This window comes from Cordyceps javanica, chromosome 3 (assembly GCF_051103115.1).
Source record: "Cordyceps javanica chromosome 3, complete sequence".
In the NCBI taxonomy this organism is placed as follows: domain Eukaryota; kingdom Fungi; phylum Ascomycota; class Sordariomycetes; order Hypocreales; family Cordycipitaceae; genus Cordyceps; species Cordyceps javanica.
The window spans coordinates 254134-270085 of NC_139297.1; the positions used below are offsets into that span (position 1 = coordinate 254134).

The 15952-nt window shown below is 51.5% G+C and overlaps 6 protein-coding genes across 6 annotated transcripts; 5 read left to right on the top strand and 1 right to left on the bottom strand.

Moving 5' to 3' along the window:
- Nucleotides 1–809: 809 nt before the first annotated feature.
- Nucleotides 810–2687, top strand: V2A60_004305 (glycosyl hydrolase; the record flags this gene model as incomplete). The annotated part of the gene is made up of 2 exons (XM_083255626.1): nucleotides 810–2336; nucleotides 2679–2687. 2 exons carry the CDS (start codon nucleotides 810–812, stop codon nucleotides 2685–2687), a joined length of 1536 nt encoding a protein of 511 aa, XP_083111752.1.
- Nucleotides 2688–4374: 1687 nt separating this feature from the next.
- On the bottom strand, nucleotides 4375–5316 carry V2A60_004306 (DUF3632 domain-containing protein; the record flags this gene model as incomplete). The annotated part of the gene is made up of 1 exon (XM_083255627.1): nucleotides 4375–5316. The coding sequence occupies one exon, from the start codon at nucleotides 5314–5316 to the stop codon at nucleotides 4375–4377; it is 942 nt and encodes a 313-aa protein (XP_083111753.1).
- Nucleotides 5317–6575: 1259 nt separating this feature from the next.
- Nucleotides 6576–7445, top strand: V2A60_004307 (uncharacterized protein; the record flags this gene model as incomplete). The annotated part of the gene is made up of 1 exon (XM_083255628.1): nucleotides 6576–7445. One exon carries the CDS (start codon nucleotides 6576–6578, stop codon nucleotides 7443–7445), a length of 870 nt encoding a protein of 289 aa, XP_083111754.1.
- A 1713-nt stretch (nucleotides 7446–9158) lies between these two features.
- On the top strand, nucleotides 9159–10904 carry V2A60_004308 (uncharacterized protein; the record flags this gene model as incomplete). The annotated part of the gene is made up of 3 exons (XM_083255629.1): nucleotides 9159–9604; nucleotides 9678–10065; nucleotides 10119–10904. The coding sequence occupies 3 exons, from the start codon at nucleotides 9159–9161 to the stop codon at nucleotides 10902–10904; spliced, it is 1620 nt and encodes a 539-aa protein (XP_083111755.1).
- A 1422-nt stretch (nucleotides 10905–12326) lies between these two features.
- On the top strand, nucleotides 12327–13864 carry V2A60_004309 (uncharacterized protein; the record flags this gene model as incomplete). The annotated part of the gene is made up of 5 exons (XM_083255630.1): nucleotides 12327–12470; nucleotides 12553–12657; nucleotides 12719–12940; nucleotides 12995–13137; nucleotides 13195–13864. 5 exons carry the CDS (start codon nucleotides 12327–12329, stop codon nucleotides 13862–13864), a joined length of 1284 nt encoding a protein of 427 aa, XP_083111756.1.
- A 183-nt stretch (nucleotides 13865–14047) lies between these two features.
- Nucleotides 14048–14749, top strand: V2A60_004310 (uncharacterized protein; the record flags this gene model as incomplete). Its single annotated transcript, XM_083255631.1, has 2 exons — nucleotides 14048–14104; nucleotides 14171–14749. 2 exons carry the CDS (start codon nucleotides 14048–14050, stop codon nucleotides 14747–14749), a joined length of 636 nt encoding a protein of 211 aa, XP_083111757.1.
- Between the last annotated feature and the right edge of the window lie 1203 nt (nucleotides 14750–15952).

Genomic DNA, 15952 nt, shown 5'->3' on the forward strand with positions numbered 1-15952 from the left:
TCTTTGTTTTGTTTTGTTTTTTGTTTTTTTTTTTTTGATCACGTCTTTATTTGATTACGAGGTGCATGACTACAATACCAGGTACAGGTCTGTTTGGGATATATGAATTTAGTGTTTTAATTCTTCAATGATCACTACAATTCTGCTTTGAGAAGACGGCACCTGAGAATTAACGGATGCCAGAAGTAAACCTCATAGAACTGTATAGTAGGACACTGCGCCACTACACCTCGGACTTTGCAGGGCTGGGATGGTGATTTTGCGATCCGAATCGCTATTTTTACTGGTCTCGCTCAATGTGCCTAGAATACCTCTCCGAGACATTACTGTGAACTAAGGCAGGGACAAATATGTATATCTGGGTTCCATACGGAGTACTCCGTACGCCACGCGCAACCAGCCCGATCTACGATTGAGAAATAGCCGCTTTCATCATCGAAAACTACTATAGATGTTGACGGCAATTAAACCAGGAATCAAAGCAATACAGATATTCTTTTTATTTAAAATCACTTTTTGAACAAAAAGTTGTCTTTGTCTTTAGAAATTCAGGGCAAGTGATTCCACAGCCGTTGTGACGGCATCTACGCTTCGCTACCCCGCAAACTGCTTACATGAGGGTTGGGCGGGGGATTTGCATCCGGCAACATTCGGGGGTGTTACTAATGACACCAACGAGCTAGCACAAGAGTGTGAATCATGAGCACTGGAACTGGATCCAAGTGGAGTGGTCCGGGCTTGATGTATTCAAGTCGATTCTCACTAGCAACCTCTCGTTGCTTCCCTAGCATTGTTCCTTGGTCTCTGTCATGCATCGCTATACTCAGATATGTACCGCCGCGGCGGCCATTCTCTCCTTCCAGGCCGTCGTAACAGCGGCAGGGCCTCCTACGTCGTCGTCGTCGAGAATTCTCAGCAGCTCACCTCCCAACTTTCACAATGCAGCCCGCTACGAAGCCGCCGACCCGTACGTATTCTACGACGCCGGCAGTGCTCGGTATTATGCCTACTCGACCGCCGGCGCGGACGAGGGCTGGAACTTCGCCATATACAGCAGTCCGGACCTGGCTACTTGGCATCGGCAGCCTGGCGGCGTGCTCCGCGCCTGCTACGACGCCAACATGACCAGACTTGAAGGGGGGCAAGCCTGCTGGGCACGCGACTGGTTCTGGGCGCCCGAGACATACCACAACGCCGCGACAGGGTGGTACTTCTTCTTCTTTGCGGCACGTCTGCGGGAGGACCTGACGGCGGCGCATTTTCGATACTCGAAATTCGAGGAGCCGTCCAAGATTGGTGTCGCCGTTTCGCGGTCGCCAACGGGGCCCTTTGAGGAGATCAAAGAAACGCCGATTGACTACTATCCCTTTGATCCTCACTATCACGATGTGAACTTGATCATGGACGAGAGACAGATGCTTCCCCCGCAATCGTGGGATAAAGGGCAAGCGGCGCCCAAGGGCACATATATCCCGGGCATTGACCCGAATGTGTTTTTCGATGACGACGGCAAAGTCTACCTCTACATGTCCCGCAATGCGTACCGCAACTGGAATTGGGATACCGAGCTTGGAAAGTACATTGAAGAATCCAACATTATCGTTGTGGAGCTCGAGCGTGAGTGGTGGGATGACCCGGCAGCGTCAACCATGCCTGAGATTGCATCCTCCCAAAAGGATGTATACGCCGCAGGCGCCTCGAAAGTTCCATGCAACATCACGGCCTACAACGGAACCGGAGTGGTCGGCCGGCCACCACGAAAAGACGGGTGGACGACAGTGATATCCTACCGTGCGGACCCGCAAGCGTGGGAGAACTTTCACGTCAATGACTATCGGAAGTTCAACGGCACGAAAAAGGACCGGCGCTGGTCCGAAGGCAGTACGCTCCTCAAGCGCCGGGACCCCGACGGCCAGCCCGTGTACTTGATCACGTATAGCTGCAACAACTACGAGGCAGCCAACTACGGCGTGGGCTTCGCCACGGCGGCCTCGCCGCTCGGGCCGTTCCGGAAAGCGGCGCGCAACCCCGTGCTGGCGCAGCAGCCCAACGGCAGCCTGCCCATCTTCTCGACCGGCCACGGCAGCGTCGTAGCCAGCCCGGTCTACGGCGTCGGCGCCCAGGACGTGACGCTGCAGACCCCCAGGGGAGCGGAGCTGTTTTACGTCCACCACGCGCGCAACAGCAGCACCAGCAGCGAGCGCAGCATGTACACGACGCGCATGACGCTGCGGGATGGCGCGGCGGCGCGTGTCGGCTCGGACGATGCGATCCGGATGCACCTCACCCCGCTGGACCAGCCGCTGCCGCGGGACACCTATCCGTTGCGGCTAGACGTAAGCTGTTGGCGGCATCGTGAGGATGGAGGCAAGTACATGGTGCAGGTGCGGTCAATGTTTGGTGCGGCGTTTGACTTGCGCGATGGGTCGAACCGTGTGGTGGCGATGCCAGGGATGGTGCAGCCGACAGTGGTGACGCATGGGGAGGGGGAAGGGGAGTTTTTATATACATTCGGGTCGAACGAGTTGGTCGGCGTGGCATATCAGCGGCAGAGCGTGGGTGGGAGCTGGAGTACAGTTGCCGAGAGTCGTATATATTGCAGACAGTGACTGGAAAAGCATGTGTATCGTAGTTTACAACCGCATGGGCTGTATTTCAATCCCTACTAATAGCAGTAGAGCTCATGACCTGAAAAGAAACCGTATTGACACATGCAACGGTCAATATGATTCGCATTCAAGGTGTCTGTTACCGTGTATGTCCACGGGCGTTAGTGTGCGAGAACGCGACGTGCTAGATCGACATTGTGCACGATGTTGCAAGTGCTCCACGAACAGCACTGCTGAGTTGACCGAGGAGCTACTCGATCCAATCCAGACTACATCTCTGTAAAGATTCTGGGCTCAGTAGCTTGTTTCTTCTTCGACGCTTCGTCATCGTTTGTAGAGCTTGCGTTGTTGCCTCCATCGCATCCTACCCTATACAGAAACCAAATCCCGGCCAACTCTACTGCCCGCTGTCAGGCTTAATGGGGAGAACTGGAAAATATTTGGCTTTCATTCTCTTTCATTTGAGATTTGCTTTTCAAGTGAGTCAGGTGGTCAGCCTTGACAGGGATAATTCCACGAGCCATTGCGCCGGAAACATCTCCTCGGCGACATTGGTCATAGAGCCTCCCCGGTTCGTTTATCAATATCATCAATTTTCTCTGGTCCTGCATGCAGTATGGGTTGCATTAATTTACGTGCATACGCCACCAAAAAAAAAAGTTCTTAATCGACCGTCATCCCGCCAACTCAGCAGGGGCAATTATGACCGAGATGTGGCGGGATGCTGGCTGGCGGAGGGGTTGCCTGTTCTGGCAAGGGCTAGAATTGCTGTTATTCAGTGGAGTCTTTAGCAGGCAACCAAACGTTGTGGTGAGTCCACTGTAGATCCATCGCAAGCCCGCTAAATTAGCGAGTCTCCAGTTCTCATCGCCCCAGAGCACATAGCTCAACGGGCGATTACTCAGTACTGAGTAGGTGTTCTCTGTACCTGTGGGGGTGATTAAGACCCACCCATACAAAAAGGGTAGTACTGGTAAGCTTGCGCTATAGATTCGCTACATGTATGCTATAACTATACTACTATCTAATAAATAATATAAGAGGAAGGATAGTATAAAAAGAAAATATAAGATAAGAGATTAATAATTTTTAAATATTATATATAACTTTTATATTTCGTATTAAATTATATTATTTTAATAATCTTATTAAATTAAGTATATAAGGAGCTGAAGAAGTAATTGGTTGACGATTTAGAATAATACCTTGATGCAGATAACCAGGCTAAGTACAGTGGGCACAGGATGCCATACCGTCGAGGATATCTCCTGTATGGCCCTCCAGGAACTGGCAAATCTAGCCTTACCGCGGCGATTGCTGGCCACTGCGGGCTGAATATCTACATTGTTGATATTCCTTCTGTCAATGACGAGCAACGCAGGGAGTTGTTCCGTAAGCTGCCGAAGAAATGTATAGTCTTAAAACAGCTATAGTAATACTGCATTGAAATCTTTACAGTAAATCTCGCGGCAGTGGCGTCTCAAAATGTCCACTGCTACGTTTTTACAAATTTAAAGTAGGTCTTGCTAGCTAAAATAGCATAGAGAAATATTCTAATAGAATATTAGGTATTCTATTAGACTAGGGGGTATGTCGAACTATTATATACTAAAATACTTTACTAAATAGTGTAGTACCTACCTTTTGCTAGCGGACTAGTAATACGACAGATAGAAGGCCATAGAATAACGCTAGCTTATACTAACCAGGCGCTTTAATGGGAATTTATGGTTGACTAGTTATCTAGGTACCTACACCTAGTTGCCTACTTCGCGCCAAAAATCACTGTTGTAGGCTGATGCCGAACTATGCCAGGAGAGTTATGCAGCAGTTGCTTGACGGCAGAATGCCTCTCGTCCACGGTAAAGAGCATATTATCCAAAATTCTCCGGGCAGTCCCGCCAAGACGCGCATCCCCCAAACTCTCCGCGCCTTCGGCAACCTGTTCGAGTCTCCTCAGCCAGAAAATCCACCTCTCAGGGCTGAAGCCGGCCGGCGTGGCGCTACCACATAACGTGTCGCTGCGGAAGAGCTCACCGAGGCTACAAGCGTCGCTACTCCACCCCGCGTCGGCCAGCTGGACGATTTTATACCCGGCATGAAATAGCCAAGAGCTGACGGGCGGCAGCAGCGCCGCGACGGTGACATCTTGTGAGAGCCGAGATGCATCCTCGACATGCTCCTCTGCAGAGGCCCCTAGTAAACGTGGGGTCTCTAGCGTATCGCGCAGGAGACCAAGGCCGATACTGCTTAGCCTGTCCTGGCAGACACCAACAGACGCCAGTTTTGCTAAGAAGGTGGCAAAGCTAAGCAGATTGCTTGCGCTCATCGTCGACCAGTCCTGGTCCCAAAATGCAGTCATGTCCGGGACTAAGAACGGCAGATCTGTCCAGATAACCCCATCAGAAGTGATTGCTTTCGTTATCACACTGGCATCTGTAGGAGAAGGGTCATATAGCGGACCTAGTTCTCGAGCCTGGATAATCTGGACAACAAGCCGATCCAGCACAGGGTTTGCATCGATAGTGTTCTTCGCCGCATGGTAGTAGGTGAACCAGAGATCGTGTAGGTCAATCTCGAACGCGCTCGCTGGCTTACCAGAACCTGTATACTGACGATTTATGCTCGCTAACGAGCGGGCAGATTCCCAGAGTCGGTTCTTGTCCCCCTCAGCTCGCCCTGTCTCGGCAACTGAGGATCGTAGCATATTAGAGAGAGTCAAACGAGTCACCGGGCCAGGTCTGCTCGGTAGCTCGCTTTGGCCGCGGTCGGGAGCCTTCTCTTCTTTTGGTCCGTCTTGCATTATCACAGAGAATGCAGCTCGTGCAGATGTCTTGGAGAAAGAGATTAGAAAGCCTCAGGCTAACGATATGGGCTTTTATGTTGTTAGTCAAAAACACGCCGCTTACCCCGCCTGAGGTTGGTTAGGTAGCTTTAATGAGGGCCGCAATTTAGCACACGCGGTTTATATAATTGCACACGGCTAAACCTAATTAGACGTAAGGCCTACTCTTCTAAAATCAGACTAATAAGAGGCTAGGATTCCTGCTAGGCGACCCCTATGATCTATCGACCCCTATTACTTATAATAGCTCCTTTCTAGTAGCTAGTACCCTAATTAATAGTAACAGACTAAATGGTAACTCTCGCTACGCTCGAAGTAGAACCTTCCTACTTATTAACGAGCCTCTCCTCTATCACTAAAGCCGGGTAGCTCCGTTAGCTAGTTTAGCCGGGGTAGCCAGGTTGCCAGGGTAGCGGGGCAGCACATCAACGTTAATAGCTTCGTTAGGCGGCGCACCCGCTCTCTAGGTGGGTACTAGAGGGCAAAGTAGTTACCTATCGTAACCTTTGATTATCAAAATTAAATAGCTAAATTAGAATAAATATAAAAAAATAAAACTAATTTTATCTAACATATAATTTATATATTTCTAGCCTTAATTATTACTAGCTATTATAGTTTTTCTTCCTATTTTTCTACTTATAACATACTTAGTTAACTCTTTTCTAAATCTTCTAAAACATATTTTTATCTCTTTTAATTATTATTTAATAATCTTTTTTAACCTCTAGTAGGCTATCTTTTTAGAGCTAGTATTCATATAAAATTTTAGCTTATCTTTTGTCTTCTTAATTATTTTTAAGGATTTTAGGATAGTTTAAAAGCTTAATATATTTTATTATTATAATTATACTATTATATATAATATAGCTAATTTAATAGCTAGATTTCTCAATAATAGTATTAGAAAATAAAGTTATCATCTCCTAGGAGATATATTAAGGGTAGGCTATGCGGCGTAGTGGAAGTTGCACTTCGGCCTGAAGTTCACCCGGCTTGTTTCCCAACCACCACGCTCAATGCTCATAGCAGCGAGGAACACCAGTCAAAGAACTTCACTCTCCCATCTACACACACGAATCTTTCACAGGCCAGATAGCTATCAAAACACGAGCTTGGTTATGGATGCACATCTGAAAGCACCTTACTTTGCGCCAAAGGAGAGACTTCCTGCTCCACTTCCTCCTCCAGGAGTCATCGCATCCTCAGGTGTTGTTCTTAAGGAACATACAGGCCGCCGAGTCGTCCGGTTTGGCGACAGCTACGTTATCAAGTACGGCTTAAATGTCAGTCTTAAAGAAGGTGAAACTTTGTTATTTCTCAAAGAGACACAAGAGATCCCTGTACCTGAAGTATACGGCCTGTACTCGAGGGACGATGTCAAAGGAGGAAAGGTAAATTACATCATTATGGAGTATATATCGGGCGAGAGTCTCGAGGCATGCTGGAGTCTCTTGGAATCATGTCAGAAGAAAGAAATAGCATCCCAACTTCGCACATGTCTCAACATGCTACGGAACATTCCCGCCCCGGGATATTTTGGGTGCCTGGGAGGCCAACCATTCGAGGAATCAGTTTTCTGGATTTCACCACACGATGAACCCGATCAGCATCGGCAAATCAGCGGCCCGTTTGGATCAGAAGCAGAGCTAAACAAAGCTCTGGTGCAAAAGTATCTCTATAATGGTGGATCTGCACACAAGGCCAAGTTTTACAGTCGGTTGCTCCCATCTGCTCTCCGAGATCATGCGGCGGTATTCACCCACGGGGACCTGCAGAGGAAAAATATTATTTTAAAGAAGGACAAGTCTTTAGTTTTGATCGATTGGGAAGCAGCGGGTTGGTATCCAGAGTACTGGGAATATACATCCGCCACAGTTGCCGCTGCTGCTTGGAAGGACGACTGGCATGAGTATCTGTCAGAGATGCTCGACGAATACCCCAACGAATACGCATGGTTTGACATGATTATACGCGAGATTTGGTCCTAGAACAAAGCAGTATATGCAAAGATAACTAACCATACCTCGCCACTATGACAGTTTGCAGAAAGGTATGACATTTTCTGATAGCTAGTAAGTTAGGTATTGTATCCCCACCCCATTTTCTAAACTTGGATTTTTAAGTAATAGAATTCTATTGGAATAAGATTTACTATATTTCTTATTCTTAGTTTTATTCTTCCTAAAGGTTAAAATGAGTAGGGTCTTATTAGTATTCACCTCCTATCTTCTGCAAAATACTAATAGGCTCAAACACTTGAAGACAGGTACTACCAGTACTTTGGGACCTACTTTAATCTCAATTTTTACCCCTTGATCGCCTCCATACCTAACTTGGCTACAGCGAATTGCCCTTTGAGCTGGCCCCCCATCACCCCGTCCGTCGTCGGTTGGTTTGTTAGGACCCAAGTTCATCACCATGAGGCGTCGGGGACGATGAGCATTCATCAAGCGTGGGACGACAGCATATGCCTTCCAGGTCTTTGGGCGAGTACGACATGCACGACACTGATGCAAGCGTTGATCGTTGATGAACCCCCACCTCCAACTCCTTCCCTTCCTCTTCCTTTTTGCGCTCGCACAAATTACCTTGGTATTGCCTCGAAGAGCCCGGCTTCACATTCCGCTTGCTGCAGCTATCCCGCCCACTGCTCCTTTCCCTCACTAATCTGCCGCCCAGATGCGCCCCATCGCACCGTTACTGGTTAGTACAGATGGTCCCGCCCCGGGAGCCTGTCCACTGGTGTCTGCCCGAGCCGTATTGTGGGCAAATTAGCTGATCCCGTCATCTCAGAGATGAACACAAATTCCTTTTTAATCGACGAGGAGGCTGCGGCTTAAGACGACAAGGTCCGATTTTTTTCAAGGCCTCCACACTGGTACGCCCGCGACCCGCACCTCCGCCTCGATGCTACCACCAAAGTGCTGCATTGCACCACAGAGCGCCTCGTTAGCGTTGAGTCGACAAACCTGATCCTCGTCGACGTCGTATCAAGCTTTGTTGGCGAGGGATGGTTGCAGGTTGCCAAATAATAAGATGCAGCTCGAATACTTTATCTGCGGCCTAGCCACTGAAGCAGCCTGGCACGGGCGCCGCCACGCTCCCCTGTTCTGGGTCTCATCGAACACCTGGGTTGTCCTGCTCCATGATCCGTAGACAAAAAAACCAGTTTGGGTCGCTCATATCAAACAAGGGGGCGACTGCGCCAGGATTAGGGCCCAAGCAAGGGCAAAGTTTCATTCAGCAAAAAAAAAAAAAAAAAGCTGCCGAAACCTTCGACAGAGCCTTGCCCCGGCAGCCTTGCCCAGCCCCTAGTTATTGCGACAGGGTCCATCCTTTCTTCAATCATCGAGACTTTTTGCAAGGCGGGGGGGCTCTTCTGCGTTGTTACATACTGGAAAGTCGGCTTGCATGAGTTGCAGGTTTTATCCTAGCCACACCTGCTTGAACAAAAGAGCCCGTGTCCACGGAGAGAGATGCCCCTCGTGGCTAGCCGAGTACAGCAAGCTGCATAGCAATTTACGGTGAAGGGGATACTTGCTTTATTATGCTTGAAAAGAAGCTGTTACCCGATGGGAAACCTACCTTGAGAGAAATATTCAGTCGTCGCAATTTTTCGACTCTTCATATTTGCACCACTCAGCCCAACGGACGTTTTGCACCCAACGCTCTAGAGCATACCAGACAAAAAGGTCTTCAGCATGAGTGGCACTGCTACTGACTACTACGGCAGAAAGGACGAGGGTGTTGTCGAGCTGTCCCCTCGTCGCTCCAACTCTGGCCGGGAGGAGGCCCAAGATGACGCCGACTCGATCTACCGTACGACCTCGGCCGACAACCGTGACATGCAGCGCATGGGTCGCAAGCAAGAGTTCATTCGCCAGTACCGTCTCTTTTCCATGATCTCTTTTGTCACCATTGCAACTTCGGCATGGTGTCTGAACGCCTTTGTCGTCACTCCTGCATTGCTCGACGGCGGCATCCCCAGCATGATCTTCTCCAACGTCTGGTGCTTCGTCGGTTACCTGCCCGTCATTCTCAGCATGGCTGAAATGTCTAGCATGGCGCCCATCGCAGGTGCTCAGTATCATTGGGTTTCCGAATTCGCACCCGAAAACTGCCAGCAGATTCTCAGCTACCTCACTGGGTATGTATCTCGTACAAAAAAACTGCTGCGGCGCGGTGTCGCATTTCTCGAAACTGACATGATGCGCTTGCAGGTGGTCTTCCACTCTGGCATGGCAGGCTGGTAATGCGGTTGGCCTGTTTCTCGTCGGAACTCTCATCCAGGCCATTATCGGTCTCAACAATCCCAGCTATGTGCCTCAGAACTGGCACGGCACTCTCCTCGTCATTGCTGTTGGTTGCACGACTGTTCTTACCAACATATTTGGCTCGAGGATTGTCCCCCATACGCAGAATGCCATCTTTGCGCTCTCGCTCATGGCGTTTGTCGCATTCCTTGTCCCAATCTGGGTCAATGCGCCGTTGGCCGAGTCCAAAGACGTCTGGGGCCACTGGGAGGATAAGGGTGACTGGGCAAACCTCGGCCTTTCCGTACTGGTCGGACAACTTCCCGCCATTGCGGCGTTTCAAGGCATTGACACGGTGCGTTTATGCTCTCGCCCAAATAATACTCACGCCGCTAACCCGGCATTCAGGCTGCACACATGTCCGAAGAAGTCCGGCAGGCATCCGATTCCGTCCCCAAGGTGATGCTCGCGGTTTTATGTTTCAATTTTCTCGAAACGCTGCTCGTTGCCATCACTCTTGGCTACCACATGCCTAATGTCGAGGATGCCTTGAATGATGCATCCACATACCCAGTGGTTCATGTGCTCATGAAATCCATGTCCCTGCCCTGGGTTACCGTCTTGCTTGCAATCATCTGTCTTCTCCTCACTCTTGGCAATGTCTCGTACCTCGCCGCCGTCAGCCGCGACTTGTTTGCCTTTGCCCGCGACGATGGTTTGCCGTTTTCCAAGTGGCTGTCCAAGGTCGATCAGAAGCGCAAGATTCCCACCAATGCCTACATCTTCTGTGGCGTCTTCAGCGCGCTCCTCTCGCTCATCTACATCGGAAGTCCTGTGGCTTTTTACGCCATCACCTCGCTTGGCTCGGTAGCGGTTCTGCAGTGCTACTGTCTCAGCATCGGATGCATCCTGTGGAGACGCATCTGTCAACCGGACACCATCCCGGCTGCTCGCTTCTCTCTGGGCCGATGGGGTATTCCCGTGAACTGTGCCGCCGTCGTCTTTAGCTTCTGGAGCTTCTTCTGGTCCTTCTGGCCCCAGACCAACCACCCAACGGCCGCTGGCTTCAACTGGGCTTCCCCCATTTTCGCAGCCGTCATCATTGGTGCTCTAATTTACTACTTTATCGTTGGACGGAAGAGATACTTTGGCCCTGTAGCTCTGGTGGAGGGACGCAAGGAGCATTTCTCTTGAATGACTGCTTAGCACTTATTATTAGTCTATCTATCGTTGTTCAACATGACTCCACTGCCAAATCGGATTTAACCAAGGACGGAATGTACTCCGTACATCAATTTCTTTCATGCATGTTATATTGCATATGTTGTACTGTCAAGGCACGATGGCCCTAATAGTACTTTGTATATTTTATTTGTAACTGAAAACAGTGCTGGTGCGGTAGGGCGGCAGGGGCCGAGCCTGGTTGGCTGCCTTTACACAATGGGCTGGCAGATACGGAGTACGCAGGTGCATCAACGGCGGCGGCCATCACAAGATCCTTGTCCTTGACCTAAATTGCACAAAAACACCAATTTAACGTTGCAGCAGGGCCAAAAAAAGGAAACGCCACTGGACCCCAGCAGTTGTGTTGGTGGCTTGGTCCATTTGCGACACTCACTTCCCTCCTTGTTTTTGGGTTCGCCGAATGTAGGGCCCCTCAAGGTCATTATACATACTGCAATGATTAACCCAGCCGGCAATGTGGTGTTTCTTTCTTTTTTTTTTTGCTCCCAGGAGCAGGGGTCGCCTTAAATCCCCACTCGTCTAGCTTTCCTTTTGCTTCATTTCGACAAACAACGAGCCGAGCCAACGCAGGATCATTTGGCGCGCCCAGGCGAGACACGCCCGTCTTTCAGTTCTAGCCGCCAAACTGTTGGGGATTAGACCTATTGTTTGTCATGGTCGTCACTCCCGAGAGCACATACTCCCTTGTCGATCTTGGGAGGAAGGAGGAGGAGGAGGGACATTGCGGAATTGGGAGCGGCAGGTGAACGGAGACAATCGAGAACCCCCGGGAGCCTCGTCTTTACTAATATTAGCACTGATCGCTCGGCGGCTACCTAGCCCAAGGTGGCGGAAGGAGAGCAAGGCGCGGAATTTTCAATTCCTCCCGTCCCCCCCCCCCCCCCCCCCCTAGTATGTATGCAGGAAGTCCAGGCCCAGAGCCCTATGCAGAAAGTACCTTTGTGCAGTTGCAGCAACAGAAGTGCATTTACGTCGTGGTCTCAGGGCGGGTAGCTTCAAAGTAGAAAACTGAGCAAGGGGTTTCGAAAAGCGCCATTGTGAATGCTCAGAAGAGCGCAGTAGCCAACAGAGGAGCCCTCATACTGGCGCGAGCCTCGTTGTTTTAAACCGGCGGTTGCGCCCAACAAACCTGCGGAAGCGATTTACCTGCCGTTGGCCGAAGGCACTTTTTTTCCTGACACAGCTTTCGGTGACTTTTCTCTTTTTTATTTTCGTTTCTTTCCAGATTTGCAGCGTTTCCCATCTTTGCTCCGCTCCGCTTCCTCTCACTTCCTTTTTCACCTTATTCTACGAGGAAACCTTTTTCCCAACCAACTAGGATTCCCTTTCGTCAAAGGGACACATCAGCACAGGGGGGTAGACTCCAATAACATGGAAGAGGTCCAAGGTGCATGGCTTGCCAGCGCTATGGGCATCTTCTTCGGCTGGGCGTTTCTCGCTTGGCTCGTCCGCGTGTGGGCGAAGCTGCGGACCAAGGCCTGGGGCCTGGACGATTATGCCATTTCTGGCTCGCTGGTGCGTGAAGGACTCGCTCGCCAGAATCCCCCCCCCCCGACGTGCCCGTCCAAAATATCGTTACTAACATGGGAGCGGCTAGCTGGCTGCTTTGCTGCACATTGTCTTCTTGTTCCATGCCATCGCGCACGGATACGGCAAGCCATTCCATACGCTGTCCGCGTCTAGCATTACACGGGTACAGACGGTAAGTAAGCATCGACGAAAAAGCAAGAGAGAGAGCAGTAGACGGCTGACCGTCGTCGCAGGGCCTCTACCTCGCGCAGATATTCTACATTGTCTCATTTGGCCTCTGCAGAGTAGCAGCGGCTCTCTTTATCGCGTACATTTCGCAAGCGGGCCCGCACATCCAGCCTGCGCGGTTGGCGGCCGTTGTCACTGTGCTGTGGACTGTGATCTCTTTGCTTGCCATCAGCATTCGTGGCGACCGTTCTCGGCCGTGGGAGGTGCTGGATGGCTCCAATGATATGGTACATCTTGCTTTCTGGCGTGCACGGCTCGGTGAAGTGCTAACGTCCTTGTAGTTTTCGAGGTGGCTCGGCACGGAGATTACGGGTATAGTGATTGAGTTGGTGCTATGGGGGATCGCGGCCCATCTCGTTTGGGGCATCCAGCTCAAACTATCGAGGCGCATCATAATCATATGCGCGTTCGGCGCTCGCCTATTGTACGAGCCCATGCCCCTCGTCTTGAAGTGCGGCTTGTGTACTAACGATGCCTGCAGAGTCGTGCCGTTCGTCATCGCCCGCCTCGTCCTGCTGAGTCCGCAAATCAACACCGGCGCCGACCGCAGCGCCACCATGGCCGACCTCGTCACGGAGGCGTGCGTACACTTCTCCATCATTTCCGGCTCCGCCACGGCCCTCAAGCCGCTCCTGACGTCGTTCTACTCGACGCACCCGGCGGCGGCGGCCGTGGAGCTGACGGCCTCCACATCGTCCGGCCTGCGCTGCAAGGACGGCCACCACGACTCCTACTACCGCCTCGAGACGTTCAGGCCCGCCGGACTCGATCAGAAGAACAGCGACGGCGGCGGGGCCGGGGGCAAGAAGAAGGTCGTCATCAACCGCGCGACCGCCCGCGACATTACGTGGCAGACGGTCCCGCAGGAGCCGCGATCGCATCATGCCTCCTCGGCGAGCTCCAAGTCGAGGGCGAGCAACTCGGTGTCGCGCAGTGTCACAAACTCGAGGACGAGCAACTCGGCGCCGCCGCGCAGCCTCACGAGCGCGAGGGCGGATGAGGGCGGCCTGAGCAGAAAAAGAGACACGCTGACAGAAGCACTTAAGACTGGACTGGTGGGGAGGAAGGAGTCGCATGTGTCGTCCGAGTCGGATGACTCGGGTCGGATGATTATACAAAAGACGACAGAGGTGACGGTTCATTACAAGTAGGTATGCGCGTGTTGAAAGGTTTGTTTTGTTCTAGATACCCTTGTTGATCAATTTGAGGCGTTTTCATCTTCGTTGGATATATATTCTTGAATTTCTTATTGGATTTCGTGTAATTTGGTGCTGTGATGCGAGGTAGTTGGATTCACTACCGTCAGCCTGATACTGTAGCTACTTGAATCAAGAATGAATCGAGGACACGGCACATCAGACCACGAACTGAAAAAATACGTGGAACTTGTGGTATGTCTCAGAGACATCATGCATGTACGAGGATCACGAATAATACTGACCGCTCCTCACTCATAGAAGTACCAAGCGCTGCAGGTCGCGCCGATTACCCGTGACTGCGACGCTTCGGCTTCCTCGACCTCGTCCTGCGCACGACGGCCGCCTTACCCTTCCATCCTTGCGCGCGGCCCGGGGCCAAGGAGATCCGGCAGCTGGTCCACGACGGGGCCGCCGTCGGCACGACGCACCTTTGGCGCGGACCTGCACCCGGGGGCTTCTTTCGGCGTCGGCCAGCTATGCGCTGTTCCGGGGACCGGGACCGCCTCCAGACGACGTTTCTCCCGCCGCGGACCTGCTGCTGGTGGTGGCGGCGCGCGTCGTGCAGCTGCTCAGGGCGAGGCCACCGGGTCGCTGCTGGTAGGACGGCACGCGGGCGCCGAGAGTAGGCCGCGGAATGGGGATATTGGGGGGGGGGGTGGCAGGAGCTCTTTCTTTGCTGACGACGCGGCGAGCTGGGCGGTCCAGGCGGAGCTGGTGCCCGAATTCAAGTTTGCGGCAGCGACGGAGGAGGGTCGTCGGGATGCCGCGGACGGCGATGAAGAGGCTGAAAGGCTGCGGGGCTCAAAGCGGCTGGTTTACACAAGTACGAGGCTGTGAGATTTCTTGATGTAACAAGGGTTGTACAATGTAAGATCGTGTCTGCTGCGCTGTTGCGGGAGACGCCTGATAGAAAGGCTGTGGTGTGGGTGATATGATGGCAATTATCGAGTTTGGGTACCAACATGTGTAGAAATTTGTTGTTTTACCCGGAAAGCAGCAGAATAACAAGAGTCAAATCCTATCATGTGGAATTAAAAAATATGATCCCTGGCCGTGGAGAACCCACGATCCACAAGGAAGCACCCAATAGCTTCGGCTCTAGCGGCAAGTTGACAGCGCGTTCCCACTCGCCCGGACGCCCGATCACGGGACCCTCGGATGATCAAGTTTTCCATCTAATCATTTCGCGTTGGGTGAGTCGTTGTTGGTACGCAACAAGACTGTAATGTCTAAAGCCCCGACGGTTCAAGCCAGGAGCTTCCTCGACTGTTTGAAATGTAGACGGGACGAGGCAAGAGGGTAGTTACGGGCTGTTGAAAATTGTCAGAGCAACTGTATCTTGTGGAGAGTGTGGAGAAGAAAACCCCCTGGTGAGCCCATCGGCTTCTGAAGGGTCTGATGACGGGATAATGATGAGTGTCCTGCGCTGAATTGTATATAGCAGGCTGACGACGGCATTCTATGGTTCCCTTTATTTTGGTCCTTGGTAGCAACGAATGGCAATACTTTGCGCTTCATCTATCAAACCCTCCACGGATGTCTAGTTGGGCTGCTGGATGATGCACATGGCCACACCAAGGGTTGCCGATCGTCAAGCCGAACGAATGGGCGGCGCTGACACGATGGCATTGAGTTGGTTCATGTACCGCCGGCCTTTTCAAGGTACATGGAAGAGGGCATCCTTTCCCCATGCAGCCCGAAAATGCAGCCATAGAGTTTCATCTCCATAATACCAGGCTCTCCGCTCTCGATGACTCGGGTCCAGCTGCCAACTGCCAACTGCCCTAGTGGGTCGGCCGGGTTTCCAAGGTCCGGGCCAGAGACCATCTGGGCCCAGGTTCAAGCTCCGCCTCGAAAGGGCGGGTGGTAGGACTACAAGGCCAAAAAAAAAATCAATATTCCGGGCTCCTCTTCATCCTCCGTTTCTCTTTGTTTTCGTCTCCCCTCCCCTCTGGTGCCAACTTCTTTCGCCATTCGAGGATATCCATGTTGGATCGTACTACGCGCAGAATCGGATAAGACGCAGCACCATCTCCGGCT